At 42.4% G+C, this 24,950-nt stretch overlaps 1 protein-coding gene across 3 annotated transcripts in view; it reads left to right on the top strand.

The window, feature by feature from the left end:
- Positions 1-624: 624 nt before the first annotated feature.
- The window catches only part of tbc1d22a (TBC1 domain family, member 22a), a 211,892-nt gene continuing 187,566 nt past the window's right edge, over positions 625-24,950 (top strand). The window contains exons 1-5 of one of the 3 annotated variants that reach the window (XM_014152782.2): positions 625-866; positions 1,788-1,844; positions 4,866-5,049; positions 5,130-5,358; positions 8,263-8,427. In XM_014152782.2, the coding sequence (XP_014008257.1) occupies positions 805-866; positions 1,788-1,844; positions 4,866-5,049; positions 5,130-5,358; positions 8,263-8,427 (697 nt within the window). In that variant the 5' untranslated portion in view covers positions 625-804. The remainder of the gene's footprint in view (positions 867-1,787; positions 1,845-4,865; positions 5,050-5,129; positions 5,359-8,262; positions 8,428-24,950) is intronic. The other 2 variants (XM_014152784.2, XM_014152781.2) reach the window with 2 other exon arrangements.

Here is a 24,950-nt window from a genome sequence, read left to right as displayed (position 1 = left end):
CAATTGTGCGCCGCCCTATGGGACTCCCAGTCACGGCCGGTTGTGATACAGCCTGGAATCGAACCATCTGTAGTGGCGCCTCTAGCACTGAGATGCAGTGCCGTAGACCGTGCGCCACTCAGGAGACAATTTGCTTGATTTGATTTCTGCCACATTCTGTACTGGAGTGTGGGCCAGAGACAGGGAGAAACTAAATCCTACTTGCCAGCTCATCTGCCATCCACACTGACCGTTTATATTATACCTCGTTCAAGTAGTAGTCTGCACAAGGAAACTTGGAAATGTCCGACATGCTAAATGGTTGTAGTTAATCACGTGCTGGGTTCAATGAAGTCGGACATTTCCGAGTTTCCTAGTTCCGACTAGGATTGAACGCGGTATTATACCTCAGCGACATTTACCGCGTTCACAAAACTAGTCGGAACTATGAAACTTGGACATTTCTGACTTCCTGTTTCGTTGAACGCGGCACGGAGAAAACTATAACCAATGAGCCTGTCGGACAATTCAGAGTTTCTAGTTCCGACGAGCACATGAACGCAGCAACTGACACATTTGAAGATGACGTCAACCGCGTCTCAAATCACATACGGTAGATCGTACTTGTGATTGGGCGATTGCTAGGCATTGTGAAACTGACCAATCCCTAGAGCGCTTGCTCAGAGTAACGCAGATCCAACATGGTGGCGTTCTGAGTTTTGGAGGAGGGAACTGGGTGTAAATAAACACGCTTTAAACAAAAAAAACTTTAGGTAACAACATTCGCATTTTTGTGTATGTGACATATTGTACCGGGGAAAGAAAATGTCAACTGATGGAAACAAGAAACAATTCTGGAAAAGAAACACAGCTAAGGTCCCTGGCAGGTATAAGTGACGTGTTCCTTCTTGCTAGCTACATTTGCTCACTGCTTGTTCGCTAGCTCCGTTGCACTATTACATTCGAAAATACAGGTCACACCGACTGTAACGTTGAAACATTTTGTTTTTAACACATCAATAACTATGTATTGCTTCATGTCATACTTTCTGGGGTTGTCAAACGTGCGCATGCTCTTGCCTCAGTGATTCTAGAGACCATATCACCAGCCGCTGGCTAAATGCTTGTAGTATAAGTTCGTCGTTTGGTATTCAACTAGCTTAACTAACCAGCTAGCCAAGCCTAGCATTCATTGCTGGCCAGTTTAACTTTCTAAGGTTTTCATTTAGCTAGCTGTTAGCCTTTTCTGATTGAACTGACTCGTTGTAAGAGTGTATTGTCAACATACCAACAATGAAATATCAAGACGACGTATTGAAATTATTTCTGATGTGTAGCTAAGTTTCAAGTAACTTTACATTTAGGCTCCAGTTCGCTAACTTTCTAAGGTTTTTATTAAGCTAGCTAGTAGCCTTTTCTGATTGAACTGACTCGTTGTCACAGCGTATTGTCAACAACGTTACCAGCAATGAAATTAACAAGACGACTTATTGAACTTATTAATGATGTGTAGCCAAGTTAAGTAACTTTACATTTAGGCTAGATAGCTACATGCTCATCAAATAATCTAATGCGGCATCATATTGCCAACTACTGTTGACAGCTGATTTTAACTGAAACCTAAGTAAACCAAAGTTGGTCAGCTCAATGAATTTGCTCATTATTGGAGTGCACTTTAACTTAATCAAGGCATTAGTTGACAGAGACATGTTATCCACTGTTTACTATAACACACTGTAATACAGTAATTCAGTAGATTTCTTGTCAAAGCATAGCAATAGGTCATTGTGTTTTTTCCCTCTCCACAGCATACAACATGTGTATGGTGCTCAACATCCTCCTTTCGACCCTCTTCTGCATGCTAAGTAAGTGTCTGATTAGTTGAACGGTATAGGTCCAACAGTATGTCCGAGTCCCAAATGGCTCCCCATTTCCTTCTAGTGCTGCACGATATAGGGAATAACATGCCATTTGGGACATATTCTAATGAATGAATGAATGAATGAATGAATGGTGACTGTTGCTCTCTGGTATGTAGGTAGCTTTAGTCCTTTGATTGGGGATTTAAGATGGCCATTCAGGTTGGAGGAGTGAACTGACCTGAAAATCCAGTTTTTTAACTTTCAGGAAATGCTGAGGCTAAAATTCAATGCTATTATAACTTCCTTTCGCCTTGATCACACCGACAGCGACATTGGATTTTGGTACACCAGAAGTTGAACTTTTGTTGCAGACATATCCAGATGATGCTGCATACCATTTTGCGCAATGACACTGTCTGTGTGATCGATGAGTTAGGAGTATTGTAATTACAGAAACACTGCATGTCCTTGTTTGACTGTCTTTTTAAGCACCCGTTTGACTTGATTGAGGATAGGGAATTATGTCCGCTCCACTTTAGCCTGGGTGTGTAACTGTTTAATCAGCACTAGCTACATCGTTTCCTTGCCAATATAGAACAGCAAATTGGCATAAGGGCAATTCCACGGTAATACAATTATGCTTTGACTCAGTTTTTCACTTTCAAATGTATGCCAAACAAAAAATTTATTGATTTCAAAGTTCACCAAACCATACAAATCTATGCACAATGACTTTGGTAATGGAATTACGATAAAATCTCCCTCATGTTTTTAATGAGACCACGTTGTCCATAAACTCAGATATTATTGCTCCGAATTAATATTCAAAGACGTCTGCAGAAATAATGGCGTCAGCTAATTTTTTACAAGTTTAACATCACAGCGGAGGACAGTGCAGTACAATACAACAGAGTTCAGTAGAGTATGGTACTGTATTGTACTGTCCTATATTATACTGTACTATTGTATATAACTTTACTCTACTGTGCTCTACTCACTGTACTGCACTGTGCTATCCAAATTTACGTCTATGATAGGTTCAGATTTGGTCCAGTGCATTTTGTCTATGGATGTTAACATCAATGCCAGGGTGGCCTGACCAAATGTGAACTACTTTTCAATGTCCATGAACGTCCAGTCTTGGTCATTGCTCAGTGGGTGAGGATGCTGGTTACAGTAAATTGAAAGAGAGAGGGCTCATGGATAGGTGTCAGTAAGAGCTGGAAGAGGTGACATTAACTGGGTGGTAATTCTGCTACCAATTTGGTAACGGATTGCGAGTTTTAATAATTAGTAAACAAAATTGAAATCAGTAAATTCACTGTAACTAACTGGTAGGTCTACCATTACTTGTTACATTATCCTCCCTCATGAGGGAGAGAAATGAAAAAATATCTTGATATGTGGTTTTTTGGTAACAGAATTACAAGGCACAAGACAATATTTCTTAAACTTACGGTAAACAATTTCTCCAATACTAAATATAAGGATTGATATTAGTTGGCATACATCGACATTATTGTGTTTTGATGTATTTCTAATACCGTTTAAGATTGTTTTTGGTAGATGTTTTCTAAGACCCATTTTCCATCTGTTTATCCAGAAATCAAAGCCTTTAATTATGCCACATTTTTTAGATGGAAAATGTATGCCTTCATTTTGCCAAAATATATTCTCTTAGCTTTCATTTGACACAATTTTATATGCGCCTATGCACTTCACATGTTGGTGCTCATGGGTCCTTTTCAATGGAAATGCTCTAAAGCAGAGACAGATTTGGCACCTAGAAGGGCTTACTTCTCAGGCTGTGGCACCCACTATATATTTTCTTATGATCTGTCCTATCCCCATTTGACATCTGTTAGATTAACACACAGACCCAAGGTAGGCTTAATCAAATACTCTATATAGGGAAACAGAATAATATTCTCTCTACTGGCTCTTTGGGCTGTGCAGCACAGTCCAGTCTAGCACAGTTCTGAAACTCCACCCATCTGCTCACTTACCAGTATACCAAGTATATTCTCCCAACTGTTGGTTGTGGGTTGACAAGGAGGGAGCGGAAACAGATGAAACAGCTCATCTTCAGTAATAGGCTTTTGTTGCTTTGCCGTTAGATTAAAGTGCAGCAAGTCTAATCACGTGGCTGATGTCCACAGAGGGGTTTATTTCATTTACTTGTTATTGTTAGGCTGACTTCCATAGTTTTATCACCTGTCATGAGTGGGCAAGTCACAGGTAGAGACATATTGAACTTGGCTTTGCTTTTGTTATGCTAATGCTTGGTTTTGAATGAAAATAATAAGATGGAAAAGAAAGGTCCCCTCTCCTTCCACCCGTTCTGCTTTTCAATCTCTGGTGCACACCTGAGTCCCATGGACATGAGAGGACAAAGTATAAATTAAATAGGCTTTTTATTACATTTTTCCCCCTGAAGAAAACGTCTCTCATACACAAAGGAAGGTTTTCTGTGAGAAATAGTTTTTAATTGATTTAATCTGCGCTGTGATGTGTACCTTTTACAATAACCTTTTTGAAATAATTAAAATAGATGCTGACTCATTGATTGTCCTTGCGGAATGTTTTTGTGATTGTCTAATTTCTTTCATTATCGCCATTCAGTTTTTTTCCCCCAACATTATCGTCAGTCAGTTCTTTTCAACATCGGCTTGCTGCGTCAACGTGAGAATATCCATCTGTAGCCTGTATATATGGCACTTTGGCTGAAGTAGGCACTTTTTGACCAACTGTATTTGGCATTTGAATCTTAATGCCATTGAATGAACAGTTGAGGGATGTTTGTGAAGTGGCCCTTCCAGAGTGAATTTGGCTCCCAGTCCTAATCTTTCTTGGCCCTTCTGTTCATCCTTTTGAAGTTTTACACCTGTCATTCAATTCACCATTATTACCAACCTCTTCCACCTTCCGCTAAAAAATACATGTATAATTTTGGGCTTTTGGTGTCTTCTTTAATGCTTTAGATGACTTCTAGTACCCTAAACTTCTCATCTTTCTCCATCTTAGTCTAATCAAAGCGGGCAACAAGCCCCAGATGACACCAGGAGGGAAGCCAAAGAAAGCCACCACCTTCCAGGAGTTTGAGAGCATCACCAGCGATGCCTGGGACGTGGGGGACGACGATGACGAGCTGCTTGCCATGGCCGCACAGAACCTCAACATCGAGGTTGTCATGGAAACCGCCAACCAGGTGATTCTATGACTTAAACATACACAGCAGTCAGTCATCCCTGGGTGTTTCAAAGGCCTTTATGTATTGTCATTTTGCAGGTGATCGAGAACCACAGCAAGCAGCAGGAGAAGCAGAGACAGGACGATGCCGACACATCAGGGCTGGAGCACCGAGAGGAAGAGGAGGTGCATGAGGAAGAGGTGGAAGAGCAGGAGGAGGAAGGGGAGGAATCGACCCCTGAGGTGTTGTTTGCTTTTGAGCCCAGCCCGCTCAGTGATGGCAGACTGGTGAAATCACTGAGTGAGGCCCCCATCGGATCACCTAAGGGTAAATAGACATCTGTCGCACGTTTCTCTCTTCGAGGTCTCTCTCCCCCCTCTATCCATCAATCAACAAACAGACAAACAAATTTCAGCGTCAGGTGAGATGACAGATGTGAGGAACAACTTCCTAACAAGGAAGGAATCTTGAAAGGAGGAACCCCACTCCATAGGGCCCATCATCTCCTCTGTCTTCAGTCTCCATCCACTCCTTCTATACACAATATTTCCTCTGCTCTGAGCCTGCTAGGCTTTTCATGTTCATTTGTTAGTGTGGTAGCAGCAGCAGAGGGTGGTGTTTGTCTTGTGCAGTAGAGAACATCTGCCTGCTGTCTCTGGTGGTGCAGGAGATAAGACAGCAGCCCGTAGCAGCACTAACTCCAGTATTATCTCCATGGAGGAGACACTGGCAGAGCAGACACTGTCTGGTGTCTGCTCCATTCATCTGTGTTGATCAGTACACACACACACATATATATATTATTTATCACACACACAAAAAAAAAGTCAGACCCGCGCATCCGACGTGTTCACACACTGACCCCTACTCACACACTGCCCTTCCTGCTGGGAGAGACCTCATATTGTCTCTGATTGTTCTGCTCTCTATTGTAGTGTTTGGGTAAAATATAAATCATGGTGATAATGCAGTGCAGGTTGAGCTACCCACTCTGTTCTTTGCCTGCACGAAGTGATAGTACTCACACACTCCCCTTTGCATGCTGTGTTCAAACCAAGCTGCCGTCTTGAGCTCAACTCATCACAAAAAACCTCGGTGTTCATTTTCCTTTAGTCACATCACTATAGTAGCTTCTCTCTACCCCGTCTCCTCTCCCATCTGTCTAACCTGGCACTCCCCTCCCTCCACGCTTTAAGCTTACAAACAAGTTGCTCTCTGCTAATGGACAGACAGACAGACACAGACACAGACACAGACAGACACAGACACAGACACAGACAGACACAGACACAGACAGACACAGACACAGACACAGACACAGACACAGACAGACACAGACAGACACAGACAGACACAGACAGACACAGACAGACACAGACAGACACAGACAGACACAGACAGACAGACAGACAGACGACAGACAGACAGACAGACAGACAGACACAGACAGACAGACAGACAGACAGACAGACAGACAGACAGACAGACAGACAGACAGACAGACAGACAGACACAGACAGACAGAGACAGACAGACAGACAGACAGACAGACAGACAGACAGACAGACAGACAGACAGACAGACAGACAGACAGACACAGACAGACAGACACAGACAGACAGACACAGACAGACAGACACAGACAGACAGACACAGACAGACAGACAGACACAGACAGACAGACAGACACAGACAGACACAGACAGACAGACAGACACAGACAGACAGACAGACACAGACAGACAGACACAGACAGACAGACACAGACAGACAGACACAGACAGACAGACACAGACAGACACAGACACAGACAGACAGACACAGACAGACAGACACAGACACAGACAGACAGACACAGACAGACAGACAGACACAGACAGACAGACACAGACAGACACAGACAGACAGACACAGACACAGACAGACAGACACAGACAGACAGACACAGACAGACAGACACAGACAGACAGACACAGACAGACAGACACAGACAGACAGACACAGACAGACAGACAGACACAGACAGACAGACAGACACAGACAGACAGACAGACACAGACAGACACACAGACAGACACAGACAGACACAGACACAGACAGACACAGACACAGACAGACACAGACAGACACAGACAGACAGACACAGACAGACAGACACAGACAGACAGACACAGACAGACAGACACAGACAGACAGACACAGACAGACACAGACAGACAGACACAGACAGACAGACACAGACAGACAGACACAGACAGACAGACAGACACAGACAGACAGACACACACAGACAGACACACACAGACAGACAGACACAGACAGACACAGACAGACACACACAGACACACACAGACAGACACAGACAGACAGACACAGACAGACAGACACAGACAGACAGACACAGACAGACAGACACAGACAGACAGACAGACACAGACAGACAGACAGACACAGACAGACAGACAGACACAGACAGACAGACAGACACAGACAGACACAGACACAGACAGACACAGACACAGACAGACACAGACACAGACAGACACAGACAGACAGACAGACAGACAGACAGACAGACAGACAGACAGACAGACAGACAGACAGACAGACAGACAGACACAGACAGACAGACAGACAGACAGACACAGACAGACACAGGCCTGACCTCGGCCCTGCAGCACTCTACACCCTCTCTGGGTGTCCTCCGTTGTCCTCAACTTCTGCTGCTGGGAACAAACTCTATTCTGCCTTGTAATTGTCTGTAATGGGGCTCCCGAGTAGCACAGCGGTCTAAGGCACTGCATCTCAGTGCTAGAGTCGTCACTACAGAACTTGGTTCGATTCCATGCTGTATCACAACTGGCCGTGATTGGGAGTCCCATAGGGAGGCGCACAATTGGCCCAGTGTCGTTAGGGTTTGGCCGGGGTAGGCCATCATTGTAAATTAGAATTTGTTCTTAACTGACTTGTCTAGTTAAATAAAAATAACTTAAAAAATGTATATATAAAAATGCGAGTTTGCTGTTACTGAAGTGGAGAAAGGTGGTTGGGGTTACACAGTGTTTGTGTGTCTGTCTGTATGACGTGTGAATTCAATGTGTGTGCTCAGAGGAAAGGTGCTTGCGACAGGTGTGCGTGTTTGTCTGTGTTTTTGCGTGTGACCAAGTGTGTGCATCTTTGTGTGTGTGTTTTATTGTTCTCAGTATCTCTCCCCTCTCTCTGTTTATCCAGATGCGTCGCTCCACAGACAGCAGTCCCTGCCCCACCGGCCCACCATCCCCATGGTGGCTCGTATAGCTGACCAGAACACCTCTGGGACCCCAGCCATGACAGAGAGAGAGGCATCCCGCCTGGATAAGTTTAAACAGGTCCTGGCTGGACCCAACACTGACCTTGGTATGTTGCTGGATATCAATTACAGATCTAAGATCAGACTCGTATAGGAATGGTGATCATAGGGATCATTGAACCCAATACCTTTTGAAGCTCTGATATGTGCTTCGTGTAGGAATGTTACCACTCAACCACACAGGTTCATCCCAATCCTGAACTAAACCATTTAGGGGAAAGATATCTGACCCGGTATCATTGTTTTGGGTTACTACACCTCCCCGTCTCACCTTTAATAGAAAACCCAGTTCACAGCTCTGTGGTAAAGAACTCTATCTGAGAAAACAAGCAGGGAAACATCTGCTGTGTTGTTCTAACGATGCCATATGAATAGCTGAGGGGGAACTAAACTCTGCCATCTGGCCAGTGGCCACCGTGCATAATCCAAGGGACACAAATGATGCTTTTAGTTTTTACTTGCTCGTTCTATAGCTTTACCTCTACTGTACTCCTTTGAGACGAGATGGTGCTTTAACTTGTGATCCAAGGCCATAATGGGGTAACAGCAGTAGCTTTGGTATAGTTCTTCCATGGGCATTTATATGGCCGATTTGAACATTTGTTGTTGTTGTTGTGTGGTATGCTTTCAACTTCTAAGGGCTATTCTATGGAGGATTTAAAGTTCTATGGGTGATTTGATGGAGTCTATTCACCCTTTGACTTCCACTTGTTCTCCTATAAGTTTCAAGGTTTTGTTCTTTGTTAGTCCCCTAATCCTGCAGTATCTGTCTGGTTTATCAGCTCCGCCCTGGAAAGGCATGGGGGCAGATTGGTATGACTTGCATTGGAGCTGCTCGTTTGTGTGTGTGTGTGTGTGTGTGTGTGTGTGCTGTCAGACTCGCTCTTAGCCCTTTTGTACCGTTGATGATTTTCCCTGCAGTCGGCTTTTGTAATGCTCTGAATATCCTTGGATTGTGCTGTGTGATTGTGTGTGTGCTGTCTGTTCCGCCTCAATGATTCCAGCTTCCGTCGTTGTGCCTGAGCCAGATTTGAAGGCGTCTTAGCGAGGTTATACCTGTGAGGGAGTCAGTTCTGTTGTTTGAGTCATTGTGATAGCGCTGATTCAGCCCAGTTCCTGGATCATTTTGTGATGCTATGTGTCTCTGACTGTCTCTCTGGTTTATACAACCGGAGGTGAGCTATAAGTCATGAAGTGGTTCAGGGTCGTGCTGAGACATATGAGGGAATAGGATTAGTGAGGTGCTGAATGTCTAAGACCACCACTTCTGATTTTGAAAGGCAAAGACCGTAACAGGTTTGCCTTTTTTGCCACCCATTCCAGTTTCAATAGACACATGTGACCGGGACAACTCATGACTAAAGAAGGGTCCACTGTATAGAGCTTGATACACAACCTGTGGTTTTAATGTCACATGTACAAGTACAGCGAAATGCCTTTCTTGAAAACTCAAAACCCAACAATACATCTGTAGACCCTTTTGAGGTTTTGAGGGCCCATGTCAAACCTTTTCAACCACCATTTTAAGTCCTTAGTGATTTGGGCACAGATGAATTTGAAGATGTCTGCTTGCTCCACTGCCGCCCCATTGATGTTGATGGGGGCGTGTTCGCCAGCCCTGTTTCCTGAAGTCCACGATCAGCTTCCTGGTCCTGCTTACATTGAGGAAGAGGTTGTGGCTCTGTGACCACACTGCCAGGTCACTGACCACCTCCTTGTAGGCTGACTCATCGTCGCCGGTGACTAGGCCTACCATCGTCGTGTTATCAGCAAACTTGATAATGGTGTTGGAGTTGTGCATGGCCACAGTTGTTGAACAGGGAGTACAGGAACCGGACTAAGCACACACCCCTGTGGGGCCCCTGTATTAAGGGTCAGCATGGCGGAGGTTATGTTGCTTACCCGCACCACCTGGGGTCGGCCCGTCAGGATGTCCAGGATCCAGTTGTAGAGGGAGGTGTTCAGACCCAATGTCCTAAGCTTAGTGACGAGCTTGGAGGGGACAATGGTGTTGAACGCTGAGTTGTAGTCAATTAACCTCTATGGGACCCCTTCCCGTTCTCATCCCCGTAACGGGATTGCTTGATAAGATAGCATGGCGCGAAATTCAAAACAGCAAAAATCTAATAATTTCAATTTCTCAAACAATCAACTATTTTACACCATTTGAAAGATAAACATCTCCTTAATCCAACCACTTTGTCCGATTTCAAAGAGGCTTTACGGCGAAAGCATAAAGTTAGATTATGTTAGGACAGTACATAGACAAAAAATTACACACAGCCATTTTCAATGCTCGGACAGGCGTCACCAAAAGCAGAAAACCAGCTAAAATTATACACTAACCTTTGACAATCTTCATCAGATGACACTCCTAGGACATTATGTTAGACAATACATGCATTTTTTGTTCTATCAAGTTCATATTTATATCCTAAAATAGCATTGTACATTGGCGCGTGACGTACAGAAAATGTATTTCCCCCAATACTTCCGGTGAATCAGCACTACAATTTACAAAAATACGCGGCATAAACGTTGATAGAATATTAAACTTTATTCAAAGAATTATAGATTAACATCTCCTGAATGCAACCGCATTGATAGATTTAAAAATAACTTTACTGGGAAAGCACACTTTGCAATAATCTGAATACTGTGCTCAGAAAAATACACTACGCAATACAGATTGCCGCCATTTTGGAGTCATCTAAATGCATAAATAGCATTAGAAATATTCACTTTCCTTTAATAATCTTCATCAGAAGGCACTTCCAGGAATCCCAGGTCCATAACAAATGTTGTTTTGTTCGATAAAGTTCATAATTTATGTCCAAAAAACTCCCATGTTGTTTGCGCGTTCAGTAAGCGACGCAAAATGTAGGACGCGTGAGGAAAATGTCACGACGAAAAGTAAAAAAAAAAAAATCTATTTACGTTCGTTCAAACATGTCAAACGTTGTATAGCATCAATCTTTAGGGCTTATATAACGTGAAACTTCAGTGATATTCCAACCGGACTCATGCATTGTCTTGAAAAACGTTTTGGAACAGAGCTACCTCTCGTGTGAACGCGCGCCAATGAACTGACATCCTTCCCTGGGTCACCAACTTCCCAGCCTTCTCATTCGGTCTCTGTTCATCATAGATGCCTCAAATAACTTTCTAAAGACTGTTGACATCTAGTGGAAGCCTTAGGAAGTGCAAAATGAATCCTTAGTCACTGTGTGTTCGATTGCCAATGACTTGAAAAACCTACAGGCACCAGATTTTTCATTTCCTGGTTGTATTTCTCTCAGGTTTTTGCCTGCCATATGAGTTCTGTTATCCTCACAGACACCATTCAAAGAGTTTTAGAAACTTCAGAGTGTTACTAATAATATGCATATTATAGATTCTGGGCCAGAGTGGTAACCTGTTTTAAATTGGGTACGTTTTTCATCTGGCCGTGAAAATACTGCCCCCTAGCCCAGACAGGTTAACAGCATTCTCACATAGGTATTCCTCTTATCTAGGTTGCTGAGGGCAGTGTGGAGTGCAATTGAGCTTGGTCATCTTAAAACGTGGGGATTACAGACTGGGACAAGGAGAGGTTGAAAATGACTGTGTATTTGCCTGCCAACTGTTCTGCACGTGCCCTGGAATACCGTCGGGGCCCGGAGAGCGAGATCACCCAATCTTCTGGGTTGGTGACATCCCTCACACCTGGCTCGATGTTGTTGTCAAAGCGTGCATAATATACATTGTGTTCGTCAGGCATCGTTGGGCAGATCACGGTTGGGTCTTCCTTTGTAATACATAATGGACTGTAGTTCCTGCCATATACGGTGGGTGGCGGAGTCTGTGTAATGATTCCACCTTATTCCTATATTATCCTTTTGCTCGTTTGATTACTTTGCGGAGGTCATAGCAGGCCTTCTTGTAATTATTCCTGTCTTTGGCCGTAGTATCAGGGTTGTCTAAGATGGCTCTGTGTGAGGTAGCCCTGTTCTTTAGTTTAGTGCCAACCTCTGTGTTAATCCAGGGCTTTTGATAGGGAAAGATGCAAAACCTCATCGTGGGTACTACATCGCTGATGCATTTTCTAATGAAGTCGGTGACGGAGGTGGTTAGCTCGTCAATGTTGGAGCTGGAGTCTCGAAACATATTCCAATCAGCGCTAGCAAAGCAGTCCTGTAGCGTAACCTCTGATTCTGGTGACCATTTCTCTTTTGAGCGAATCGCGGGTAGTTCTTGTTTGAGTTTCTGCTTGTAAACAGGAAGCAAGAGTACAGAGTCATGATCTGATTTTGCCAAATGGATGACGAGGGAGGGCCTTGTATGCTTGCTTGACAGGGTAGAACAGCAGTGGTCTAGTCCTTTATCGCCCATAGCTGCTTTGGAGAAGTGTTGATGGAAGTTAGGCGTCACATGACTTTGTGACGGCATATTAAAGTTGCCGGCAACCAGAAAGGCAGTGTAGGTTTTCCTGCTTGTTTATAGCGTTATAACCTTTTAGTACAGTTTGTTAAGCGCCAGCTTGTTATTTTTATTGTCTTGAGGTGGAATGCATACAGCAGTCACGATAACAGCTGAAGTAGAAGGGTCGGCATTTGACCATCAGGTATTCAAAGACGGGTGAACAGGGGGTCAACACTTCCACCGGGCTGGAATTAGCACACCAGTTGTACTTGATGAAGAGGCAAACCACTTCCCCCCTCGATTTCCCCGACTTCACTGTCCTGTCTGCATGAAAATACCTTGCATAAGAAGAGTCCTTAGCCGTGGTATATTGGCCCTATACCACACCACCTTGGGCCTTATTGCTTAAGTATACCATGGGTTTGACAAAACATGCATTTTACTTCTCTAACATTGTTGGTAACCAGTTTATAATAGCAATAGGGCACCTCGGGTTTGTGGTATATGGCCAATATACCACGACTGACGGCTGTATCCAGGCACTCTGTGTTGTGCATTAGAACAGCCATTAGCTGTGGTATATTGGCCAAACACCACGACCCCTTGGGCCTTATTGCGTAAACATGTCCCTAAAAACAGCAATTTACAATGTTTCCCTTTGTTTACACCCTGCGTGAATGTTTGTTGGTCCTGTCGCCGTGACTATGAAAGGCTAGCTTCACTGCCGTTAACTTTAGCCGACGTTAGCTTCTATGCTAACAGACTTTTCTAAATGAATTAAACTATCAAAACATCATCAAAAAAATAACAATTTGCTATGTTATTACACTCTGCTGAACTTGGTGTTTAATTTCCTATTCTTTCTAACTCGCTCACCATAATGATAACGTTTAAAATGTTTTGTTTACCTGGTGGTTCTCTCTTCAGTTTTCAGTTGGGTCTCACTGACTCACTAACCAGGCAGTGTAGCGTGAGAGCCACTGTAGAGCGAGAGCGCGTGAAGCAACCACTAGAGAGAGCAGCTCTCTCTGTGGGCCAAAAGAAGCACAACACCCCTTGACTCTAAATACTGTCAATGATTACAAAATACCAAAGATTAGGCTACCAGATATCTCACATTCTCCCACATTTCATGTCGGCAACACGGGGAACGCAAAAAAACTACTATTAATACAGAAACTATTTCCCCTTTTTCACAGCAACAGTTTCCTTTTTTCTTTGACCTTAGAAACTAGGACCAACAATAGTATCCTGCCTCTGACCATACTGGTATATGAATTCATCAATATAATACCAACCGACCTCTTGACCTTGGGGGGTTTATTTATTTAAAGCATTGTACTGCCGTTGTGCTACAGTAACGCGTAATTAATAAAGATGGTACCATATGTATAATGCAGTTTAAAACCATGCTATTTCAATGAGGCAATACCATGGTATTATTTAGGATCATGGTAGTACCATACTTCAAAGCTAAAACCATCGGAATTGGGGTAAGTAACTGCCGATCTGATGTTCAAGAGTTCTTGTTGGTTGTAAGAAATGATAGAGGATATATTTATTGAAAATAGAGTAAAAATAAATGGCAAAATAATCACAAAATAGCAAAGTTCTGTCGAAGCTTGCAAAACGGCGGCAATCCAGTATGGCGCTATCTTGTGAGGTCATAGGAGGATTTAATGCCATCCATATACCAATACATGTCTTCATCTTGTCGTATGTGTATTATTATGGACTCCTGAGGGTATGGAGGCTGGGAGGGTCAGCAGGGAACAGTCAGTGATTCTAAGTCTGTCAACAGTGATTACACCAGGCCAGCAGTCGGGATCTGCTTTTTAAATGGAGTTGTTGCTGCTTTATTACATATCCAAACTGACTAGCCAGACACACGATGCCAGCGATGAAATATGAACTTAATTCAGAGGCCATAATTAAGAGACACGGAGGTAGAGGGCAAAACAGACAGTGAGAGAGAGGGAGATAGATCGATTGATGGAGAGAAAGAGAGATCCTGTTGACAGAGATGGATGGTTGTGTTGTCCTGTGGTTGAGGTGGCTGACCTGGTTTTTGTCCTGGTCTCCCCTCTGTGACATCAAATTGTATTGGTCACATACACATGCTTAGCAGATGTTAATGCGATTGTAGCGAAATGCTTGCGAAGAAAAGTGATTGTGTATTACACCTGCGTGTAGTGCAATCAATATGCTGATAGAATTTAGGTAGCCTTGTTCTCAAATTTACTTTGTTAAAATCCCCAGTTACATTAAATGCAGCCTCAGGATATAGGGTTTCCAGTTTGCATAGAGTCCAGTGAAGTTTCTTGAGGGCCGTCTTGGTGTCTGTTTGATGGGGAATGTACACTGCTGTCACGATAACTGCCGAGAATTCTCTTGGGAGATAATATGGCTGGCATTTGATTGTGAGGAATTCTATGTTAGGTGAACAAAAGGACTTGAGTTCCTGTATGTTATGATTACACCATGCGTCGTTAATCATGAATCATACACCCCCGCCCTTCCTCTTCCCAGAGATGTGTTGCATGGAAAAGCCCGGTGGCTGAACTGATTCCGACAACAAATCCCGAGGGAGCCATGTTTCCGTGAAACAGAGAATTTTACAATCTCTTATGTCTCTTTGGAAGGCAACCCTTGCTCGAATTTCATCTACCTTGTTGTCAAGAGACTGGACATTGGCGAGTAGTATACTCTGGAGCGGTGGGCGATTGTGCACGTTTACGGACCTGACCAGAAGGCCGCTCCGTCTGCCTCTTCTGCGGCGCCGTTGTTTTGGGCCGGCTTCTGGAATTAGGTCCATTGTCCTGGGTGGTGGTCCAAACAGAGGATCCTCTTCAGGAAAATTGTATTCCTGGTCGTAATATTGGTAAGTTGACGTCGCTCATATATCCAATAGTTCTTCCCGGCTGTATGTAATAAGACTTACGATTTCCTGGGGTAAAAATGTAAGAAATAAAAAAACAAAATATTGCATAGTTTCCTAAGGACTCGAAGCGAGGTGACCATCTCTGTCGGCGTCATCTTACTTTTTTCATCCCAGCATCTGTAGAATTACATAGCCATTTATCAGTCCTTTTACCACCAACAGCACTCGCTTAAACCTCCATCTCTCTCGCTCTGTCACTCTTTCTCGCTCAAACCTCATCTACTCATCCCTCTCTCAATCATACAGCTATCATTCCGGGGAGACGCTGCCCTCTAGTGTAGAACGACCCCTGACTTGTGTCCTTGATGTTGGGGGATGTGTGTGTGTGTGTGTGTGTCAGGGAAGCTGTGTGTGTGTGTGTGTGCGTGCGCTTCATTCTTTCAGCCTGATGGAGTTCAGCCTGGTTTGTGGCTTTAGCCCTCCATCATGTTGGGGATTTGTCTCCAGAGGTGTGTGTGAACAACTGACTGACTGCTCCACTCTCTGCTCTCACCTGTTTAACGATTAGAAGATGAGGCATGGGAGAGAGCAAGGCTAAAACCGTTAGGCCTAAAAAATGAATCACTTTTTCTTGTCATTCCCAGTTCCTATGATCTTAATTGTCTTTTCTAAATCTTTGTGACAATCAGGTACTTTGGTCTGTCTATGTCAGGATTTCTGGGTTTCGGCAGACAGAGCAGTGAACCTGGCAGAGGTAGGCAGGCTGACAGAGCGGAACAGAGCAGGCTTTACGGCACTAAGGCCACATAGACCATGGCAAGAGCAGGCCAAACCCATTTATCACCACAGAGTGAGAATATGACTGGATCTCATTCACAGCCTCTTATCTTTGTCTCCCCTTCTCTCTCCCTTTTGCTGTCTATCTTTCTCTCTCATTCTCACTCTGTCACCTGTCTCTCCCCCACCCTGCTCTCTCTGAAAAGTCATTTAAATGAGTTTAATACTTTCTCATAATGTAATATATTAAGGCACAGTTTTTAAATATTTGATCAATCGCATAAAAATCAACATATCAGCCAGATCGGAATGACACTTCAGCGCGTCTGTGAGTGCACTCATTACCTCTATGTAAAACGAGTGGGCTGTTGCTCAAGTTGAGAGAGACAGTCGGACATTGCAGCAGCAGGCAGTCGTAGACTATGAAATATAATAGTGAACAGAACAAGTTAACTTGGTAGCGAATTCAAAACATATCTTGTCGCCCGGCTATTTATTGCTCTAGTTAACTGTTTAACTATTATTAGCATGTATTAATGGTTTCATCATGTCCCAAAAACGACATTGTATGATTCATTTTAGGGCTGACCCTATTTAGTTGACCAGCCGATTGTTTGGTCGATAGGCTGTTGGTCGACCAAGGTTTCTTTTAATTGACCAGTGGCAAAGGGTGGCTACTGTGAAGAATCTCAAATATTAAATATATTTTGATTTGTGTAACACTTTTTTTGGCTACTACATGATTCCATATGTGTTCATAGTTTTGATTTCTTCACTATTATTCTACAATGTAGATAATAGTAAAAATAAAGAAACTCTGCAATGAGTAGGTGTGTCCAAACCTTTGACTGGTACTGTATATATAAAAAATTGGGCACGAGACACTTGTCTCATTCATGCCTGTCTGAGTGGACTAATTCATTGTGGAGGCCGCGGTGGTGGCATACCAGTATCACCTGTAGTACATTTACTGTTAATTAACATCATTTTGAATCTACGTTGCTTGTTTGGTTATGTAATTTCTGTTAATGCATTCAGTTTATTATTATTATTATTATTTTTATTATTATTATTATGGTCTTACAGTTGTCATTGTAGGAGTGGACACGTAGTTTGCAGAGCGCAGACTCTAGTCTACACGCGATAAAGTTTGGGTTTATTTCATTCCATTTACGAGTTGTCAATTTATTCATTGTCTTTTGTTTGGAGCACTGTTGTCAATCTTGAGTGAAGACACGCACCTGATTAAGCTTATAGAAGTAGAACTAGTCTACCTGGCCTGTGCGCAATTGTAGGCCTTTAAGTGTGCCCATTTGGGGATCTCATAGCATTTCTGATTGTCTTAACTCACCAGCAGTCTTGAGCTTCTCAAATAAATGTTTTCTTTGCCTCAAACAGCAAGTAAACAAAGTCTGTTTCTACATCCATTGAGAATGACAATAGTTCCTCAACGTAGCCTATTTGAAAAATCTCAGCATGAAAGTGGGGAAAAAATGTCCTGATCCGGTGGAAACGTCATAAAATTAGGCCTATCTGATTACTTCATATCCCTTGCGATAAATATGACTAAACTAGAAAATACAATACATATTTCCTGAAAAAAATGTGTGGACTTGCTTCAGCTATATAAGCCTAACATAGTCATTTGAACTTTGAGATATATATATATATATATGCAACAGTTTCAAAGATTTTACTGAGTTAGTGCATATAAGGAAATCAGTCAATTGAAATAAATTCATTAGGCCCTAATCTATGGATTTCACATGACTAGGTGGGGGCACAGCCATGGGTGGGCCCACCGACTTGGGAGCCAGGCCCAGCCAATCAGAATTAGTTTTTCTCCACAAAAGGGCTTTATTACAGAAAGAAATCCTCAGTTTCATTAGCTGTTCGGGTGGCTGGTCTCAGACGATCCCGCAGGTGAAGAAGCCGGATGTGGAGGTCCTGGGCTGGCGTGGTCACACTTGGTCTGCGATTGTGAGGCCGGTTGGACGTACTGCAAAATTCTCTAAAACGATGTTAGAGGCGGCTCATGTTAGAGAAATTAACTTTCAATTCTCTTCCAACTGCTCGGGTGGACATTCCTGCAGTCAGCATGCAAATTGCACGCTCCATCAAAACTTGAGACATCTGTGGCTTTGTGTTGTGATGAAACTGCAACTTTTTGAATGGTCTTTTATTGTCCCCAGCACAAGGTGCTACTTGTAGACAAAATGAAAATCTGACCCACTTCGATTCTGATTATTCTGTGTCTGAACCAGTTTGATTTAATTGATCTGCTGCATGTTATCTTGAATAGGCCAAGTCACTTTTCAGGTCAGAGAAGATCGACAAAGTGTTGTCAAATTGGGCATCCTTAAAATCCTACAATATGTTTACATTACAATAACGGGTTTAAAGTATCCATAACAATCTACATCAGATTTTTGTTGCATTTTGGCTTTTTCCCAACAATGAGTCTGACTTTTGAAGGGTTCTTGTAGGTCGCCTCACATTTTGAATGAGTGAATTATTTTTAGAGGTCGACCGATTTTATGATTTTTCAACGCCGATACCGATTATTGGAGGGCCAAGAAAAAGCCGATGCCGATTTCTCTTTTTTTTTTTTTTTTTTAAATAAATGTTTTAGTATTATTATTATTATTATTATTATTATTATTATTTTCGTTTTTTATTTGTAATAATGACAATTACAACAATACTGAATTAACACTTATTTTAACTTAATATAATACATCAATAAAATCAATTTAGCCTCAAATAAATAATGAAACATGTTCAATTTGGTTTAAATAATGCAAAAACAAAGTGTTGGAGAAGAAAGTAAAAGTGCAATATGTGCCATGTAAGAAAGCTAACGTTTAAGTGCCTTGCTCAGAACAAGAGAACAAATGAAAGCTGGTGGTTCCTTTTAACATGAGTCTTCAATATTCCCAGGTAAGAAGTTTTAGGTTGTAGTTTTATAGGAATTATAGGACTATTTCTCTCTATACGATTTGTATTTCATATACCTTTGACTATTGGATGTTCTTATAGGCACTTTAGTATTGCCAGTGTAACAGTATAGCTTCCGTCCCTCTCCTCGCTCCTACCTGGGCTCGAACCAGGAACACATCGACAACAGCCACCCTCGAAGCAGCGTTACCCATGCAGAGCAAGGGGAACAACTACTCCAAGTCTCAGAGCAAGTGACGTTTGAAACGCTATTAGCGCGCACCCGCTAACTAGCTAGCCATTTCACATCGGTTACACCAGCCTAATCTTGGGAGTTGACAGGCTTGAAGTCATAAACAGGGTAGTGCATTGCGAAGGGCTGCTGGCAAAACGCAGTAAAGTGCTGTTTGAATGAATACTTACGAACCTGCTGGTGCCTACCACCGCTCAGTCAGACTGCTCTATCAAATCATAGACTTAAATATAATATAATAAACACACAGAATTACGAGCCTTAGGTCATTAATATGGTCGAATCCGGAAACTATCATCTCGAAAACAAACGTTTTTTTCTTTCAGTGAAATACGGAACCGTTCCGTATTTCATCTAACGGGTGGCATCCCTAAGTCTAAATATTCCTGTTACATTGCACAACCTTCAATGTTATGTCATAATTACGTAAAATTCTGGCAAATTAGTTCGCAACGAGCCAGGCAATGAACGCGAGCAGTGACACAATTTCATGTTAGCTGGCAATAGTAACTAAATATGCATGTTTAAAAATATATACTTGTGTATTGATTTTAAAGAAAGGCATTGATGTTTATGGTTAGGTACATTGGCGCAACGACAGTGCTTTTTTCGTAAATGCGCTTGTTAAATCATCATCCGTTTGTCGAAGTAGGCTGTGATTCAATGAGAAATTAACAGGCACCGCATCGATTATATGTAACGCAGGACACGTTAGATAAACTAGTAATATCATCAACCATGTGTAGTTAACTAGTGATTATGTTAAGATTGATAGTTTTTTATAAGATAAGTTTAATGCTAGCTAGCAACTTACCTTGGCTTCTTGCTGCCCTCGCGTAACAGGTAGTCAGCCAGCCACGCAGGCTCCTCGTGGAGTGCAATGTAAGGCAGGTGCTTAGAGCGTTGGACTAGTAACCGGAAGGTTGCAAAAACGAATCCCCGAATCCCCCCTGAACAAGGCAGTTAACCCCCGTACCTAGGCCGTCATTGAAAATAAGAATGTGTTCTTAATCTGACTTGCCTAGTTAAATAAAGGTGTAAAACATTTTATTTTTTTTATTTGTTATGAAAACTTGAAATCGACCATTCCGATTAATCGGTCGACCTCTAATTATTTTATAAATGTTTTACAAATTTATGAATATTTTATATGTTAATGTTTTACATCAAGGGTGGTCAACCATCCTCCAGGAGAGCTATTGGGTGTGCAGGCTTTTGTTCCAATCCCCCTCTAACCAACCACATTTTAGAAATGAGCTGCTCAACCTGACCTTAATAAACTGACTCTGACGTTTCAGCAGTGCTGGATCAAAAGCCTGCACACTCAGCGCCTTTTCTTTGACCAAGGGTTGAACACGTGTTTTATACAGTTGCATAATAGTTATTTTACTTTGGGAGGGGTAAAGTGCAATGCTCAACAACAGTAGGCTACATGTGATCAGAGAGCAGCCTCCCAGTGTTGATACCACATTCATGCTAACTTTTTTTTGTAGTCCCTCGTGGCTCAGTTGGTAGAGCATGGTGTTTGCATCGCCAGGGTTGTGGGTACAAAAAAAGTATGAACACGTATGCACTCATTTCTGTAATTCGCTCAGGATAAGAGTGTCAGCTAAATAATACAAAATAAAATATATATATATGCCGCCAGTTGTTGGTCTTGGAAATTTGGTTAAAAATTATGAAGTCAAGGAAAAGTCATCAAATTCCTACTGCCAAAATGTGTATGTACCCTGTGTTTTACAAAAAAAGATTGTATGCAAAGTTAGCATTGAAAATATCCTGATTTGGGACCCGTTGAGTTCACGGACGTCCCCAGGCTAGGTTTCAGCTAAATCAGAGGGGTACAAAAGCAGTCCATGGGTTAGCCAGCTAACTTGCTGAAATATTTTGTTTTTGTTTTGGAAATATCAGCTTCAAATGGGAGGGCATGGTCTAATTCAGGGGTTCCCAACCTAGGGGGCACCAACATTTTGTGGGTAGGTGTGGGGCCTTCTTTGATTTGCCTGAGGAAAACACCACTCTGATGCACATGGGAATATCTTTTGGTTTGTCTCTGACATTCAGAAGCTGAGCTACGACCTTCTAAAGTGGAGGAGCAAAAATAAATTGACTTTTCTTGGGGAAGTGTGAATCTTATTTTTTCCTAGATTTTTTTATTTGTAAATATTTTCTTGGAATGTATGACTCTTATTTTTTCCTCTTTTTTTAAAAAAAATATTTTTTTATTTGTAAATATTTTTTATTTTTACTTTTACCCCTTTTTTTCATGGTATCTAATTGGTAGTTAGTCTTGTCCCATCACTGCAACTCCCGTACGGACTCGGGAGAGGCTACGGTCGAGAGCCTTGCGTCCTCCGAAACACGACCAAACGTCCAAATGCCGCGCTTAACCCGGAAGCCAGCAACACCGTGTCGGAGGAAACACCGTACACCTGGCGACCATGTCAGCGAGCATGCGCCCCACTCGCCACATGAGTCGCTAGAGCGCAATGGGACAAGCACATCCCTGCCGACTAAACCTTCCCCTAACCCGGATAAAGCTTGGCCAATTGTGCGCCGTCCCATGGGTCTCCGGGTCGCGGCTGGCTGCGACAGAGCCTAGCAACTGCGATGCAGTGCCTTAAACAGTTAGCAACTGCGATGCAGTGCCTTAGACCACTGCGCCACTCGGGAGGCACACAATGTGTGACTCTGTCGCTATCAATTGATCTAGTCACTTTCTGTAAAACGGAGTATGTATGCACTACCGTTCAAAAGTTTGGGGTTGTTTTCCTTGTTTTCCATGAAAACATACATGAAATGAGTTGGAAATATAGTCAAGACGTTGACAAGGTTATAAATAATGATATTTAAGTGAAATAAATTGTGTCCTTCTAACTTTGCTTTTGTCAAACAATCCTCCATTTGCAGCAATTACAGCCTTGCAGACCTTTTTGGCATTCTAGTTGTCAATTTGTTGAGATAATCTGAGGAGATTTCACCCCATGCTTCCTGAAGCACCTCCCACAAATTGGATTGGCTTGATGGGGACTTCTTACGGTCAAGCTGCTCCCACGAGCTCAATAGGGTTGAGATCCGGTGACTCTGCTGGCCACTCCATTATAGACAGAATTCCAGCTATACCAATACCTTCCCTAAATAGTTCTTGCATAGTTTGGAGCTGTGCTTTGGGTCATTGTCCTGTTGTCAGAGGAAATTGGCACCAATTAAGCCCCGATCCTTGTGATCCGAACACCTCAAGCTTAGATTTTTCTGTCCAGTGTTTGTGTTATTTTGCCCATCTTAATCTTTTATTTTTATTGGCCAGTCTGAGATATGGCTTTTTCTTTGCAACTCTGCCTAGAAGGCCAGCATCCCGGAGTCGCCTCTTCACTGTTGACATTGAGGCTGGTACTATTTAATGAAGCTGCCAGTTGAGGACTTGTGAGAGGCGTCTGTTTCTCAAACTAGACACACTAATGTACTTGTCCTCTTGCTCAGTTGTGCACCGGGGCCTCCCACTCCTCTTTCTATTCTGGTTAGAGCCAGTTTGCACTGTTCTGTGAAGGGAGTAGTACACGGCATTGGTTTCTTGGCAATTTTTCGCATGGAATAGCCTTCATTTCTCAGAACAAGAATAGACTGACGAGTTTCAGAAGAAAGTTCTTTGGTTCTGGCCATTTTGAGCCTGTAATCGAACCCACAAATGCTGATGCTCCAGATACTCAACTAGTCTAAAGAAGGTCAGTTTTATTGCTTCTTTAATCAGCACAACAGTTTTCAGCTGTGCTTACATAATTGCAAAAGGGTTTTCTAATGATCAATTAGCCTTTTTAAAATGATAAAGTTGGATTAGCTAACACAACGTGGCATTGGAACACAGGAGTGATGATTGCTGATAATGGGTCTCTGTTCGCCTATGTCGATATTTCAGTAAAAATCAGCCGTTTCCAGCTACAATAGTAATTTACATGTCTACACTGTATTTCTGATCAATTTGATGTTATTTTAATGGACAAAAAAATGTGATTTTCTTTTAAAAACAAGGACATTTCTAAGTGATTCCAAACTTTTGAACGGTATTGTAATTAAATTGAGGGTTAATATAAATTATCATAAAACATATTTGGTAGCGGAATAACATTTTGTGAAATGTGGTCTGTACTTTATTTTTATTTTCCATTATTATAATGTATTATGATTAAATAGCCTACCTAAAAGAAATCATGAGTCTGGTTAAACTACCGTAATTTCCGGACGATAAGCCGCAACTTTTTTCCCACGCTTTGAACGTCGTGGCTTAAACAATGACGTGGCTAATATATGGATTTTTCCCGCTTTCAATTTTTTTTTCTCCAAAAAAACACATTCTGTGACGTGCTCAGTTTTTTGGGCGGCATGAAGCTTTCATTAGACCAATGAAATTGCCGAACGGGTTAAGGTCAAACATCTTTTTTGTTTACTGTTTAGATTAAATCGAGCGCTCTCAAACTTCCCATCATTCTGATTACGGTAGTCATTTTGTCACTCTGATTCCTGGGGGTACAACAAAGTATTTGCAGACACTCAACATCAGTGTAAATCGTGCATTTAAGGTGGCGCTCCGTGTTCAGCGGGAGGCTTGGATGACAAGTGGGGAGAAATCCTTCACTAAAACGGGCCGCATGCGAAGAGCAACTTATGGTCAAGTCTGCCAGTGGGTCCTGACAGCGTGGAGCATTGTCAAAAAATCCACTATCATCAACGGGTTTCGAAAGGCTGGACTGCTGCATGTTGAAGAAGGCTCAGTGGGGGATTTGCCTCTGGATGAAAGTGACGAGAGTGACAATGAAAACGATCCAATATCGGACGAAGCAATTCTGAGGCTATTCAACTCCGACACCGAAGGAGATGGTTTCAGTGCACAGGAGGAGGAAGATAGTGACCAATGACTTTCTTGGTAGGCTACTGTTTACTGCTAATTTTAAATTTTTTGTTACAAGCCGTGTTTCGTTAAAGCCTGTGTAAAGTTCATTTGTTTCAATGTACCGGTAGGCACCTGCGGCTTATAGACATGTGCGGCTTATTTACAGTGCCTTGCGAAAGTATTCGGCCCCCTTGAACTTTTCGACCTTTTGCCACATTTCAGGCTTCAAACATAAAGATATAAAACTGTAATTTTTTGTGAAGAATCAACAAGTGGGACACAATTATGAAGTGGAACTAAATTTATTGGATATTTCAAACTTTTTTAACAAATAAAAAACTGAAAAATTGGCCGTGCAAAATTATTTCAGCCCCTTTACTTTCAGTGCAGCAAACTCTCTCCAGAAGTTCAGTGAGGATCTCTGAATGATCCAATG

Source organism: Salmo salar, chromosome ssa17 (assembly GCF_905237065.1).
Source record: "Salmo salar chromosome ssa17, Ssal_v3.1, whole genome shotgun sequence".
Lineage (NCBI taxonomy): Eukaryota > Metazoa > Chordata > Actinopteri > Salmoniformes > Salmonidae > Salmo > Salmo salar.
The sequence above is the reverse complement of the archived record's forward strand: the minus strand, read 5'-3'. Positions and strand labels throughout refer to the sequence as shown.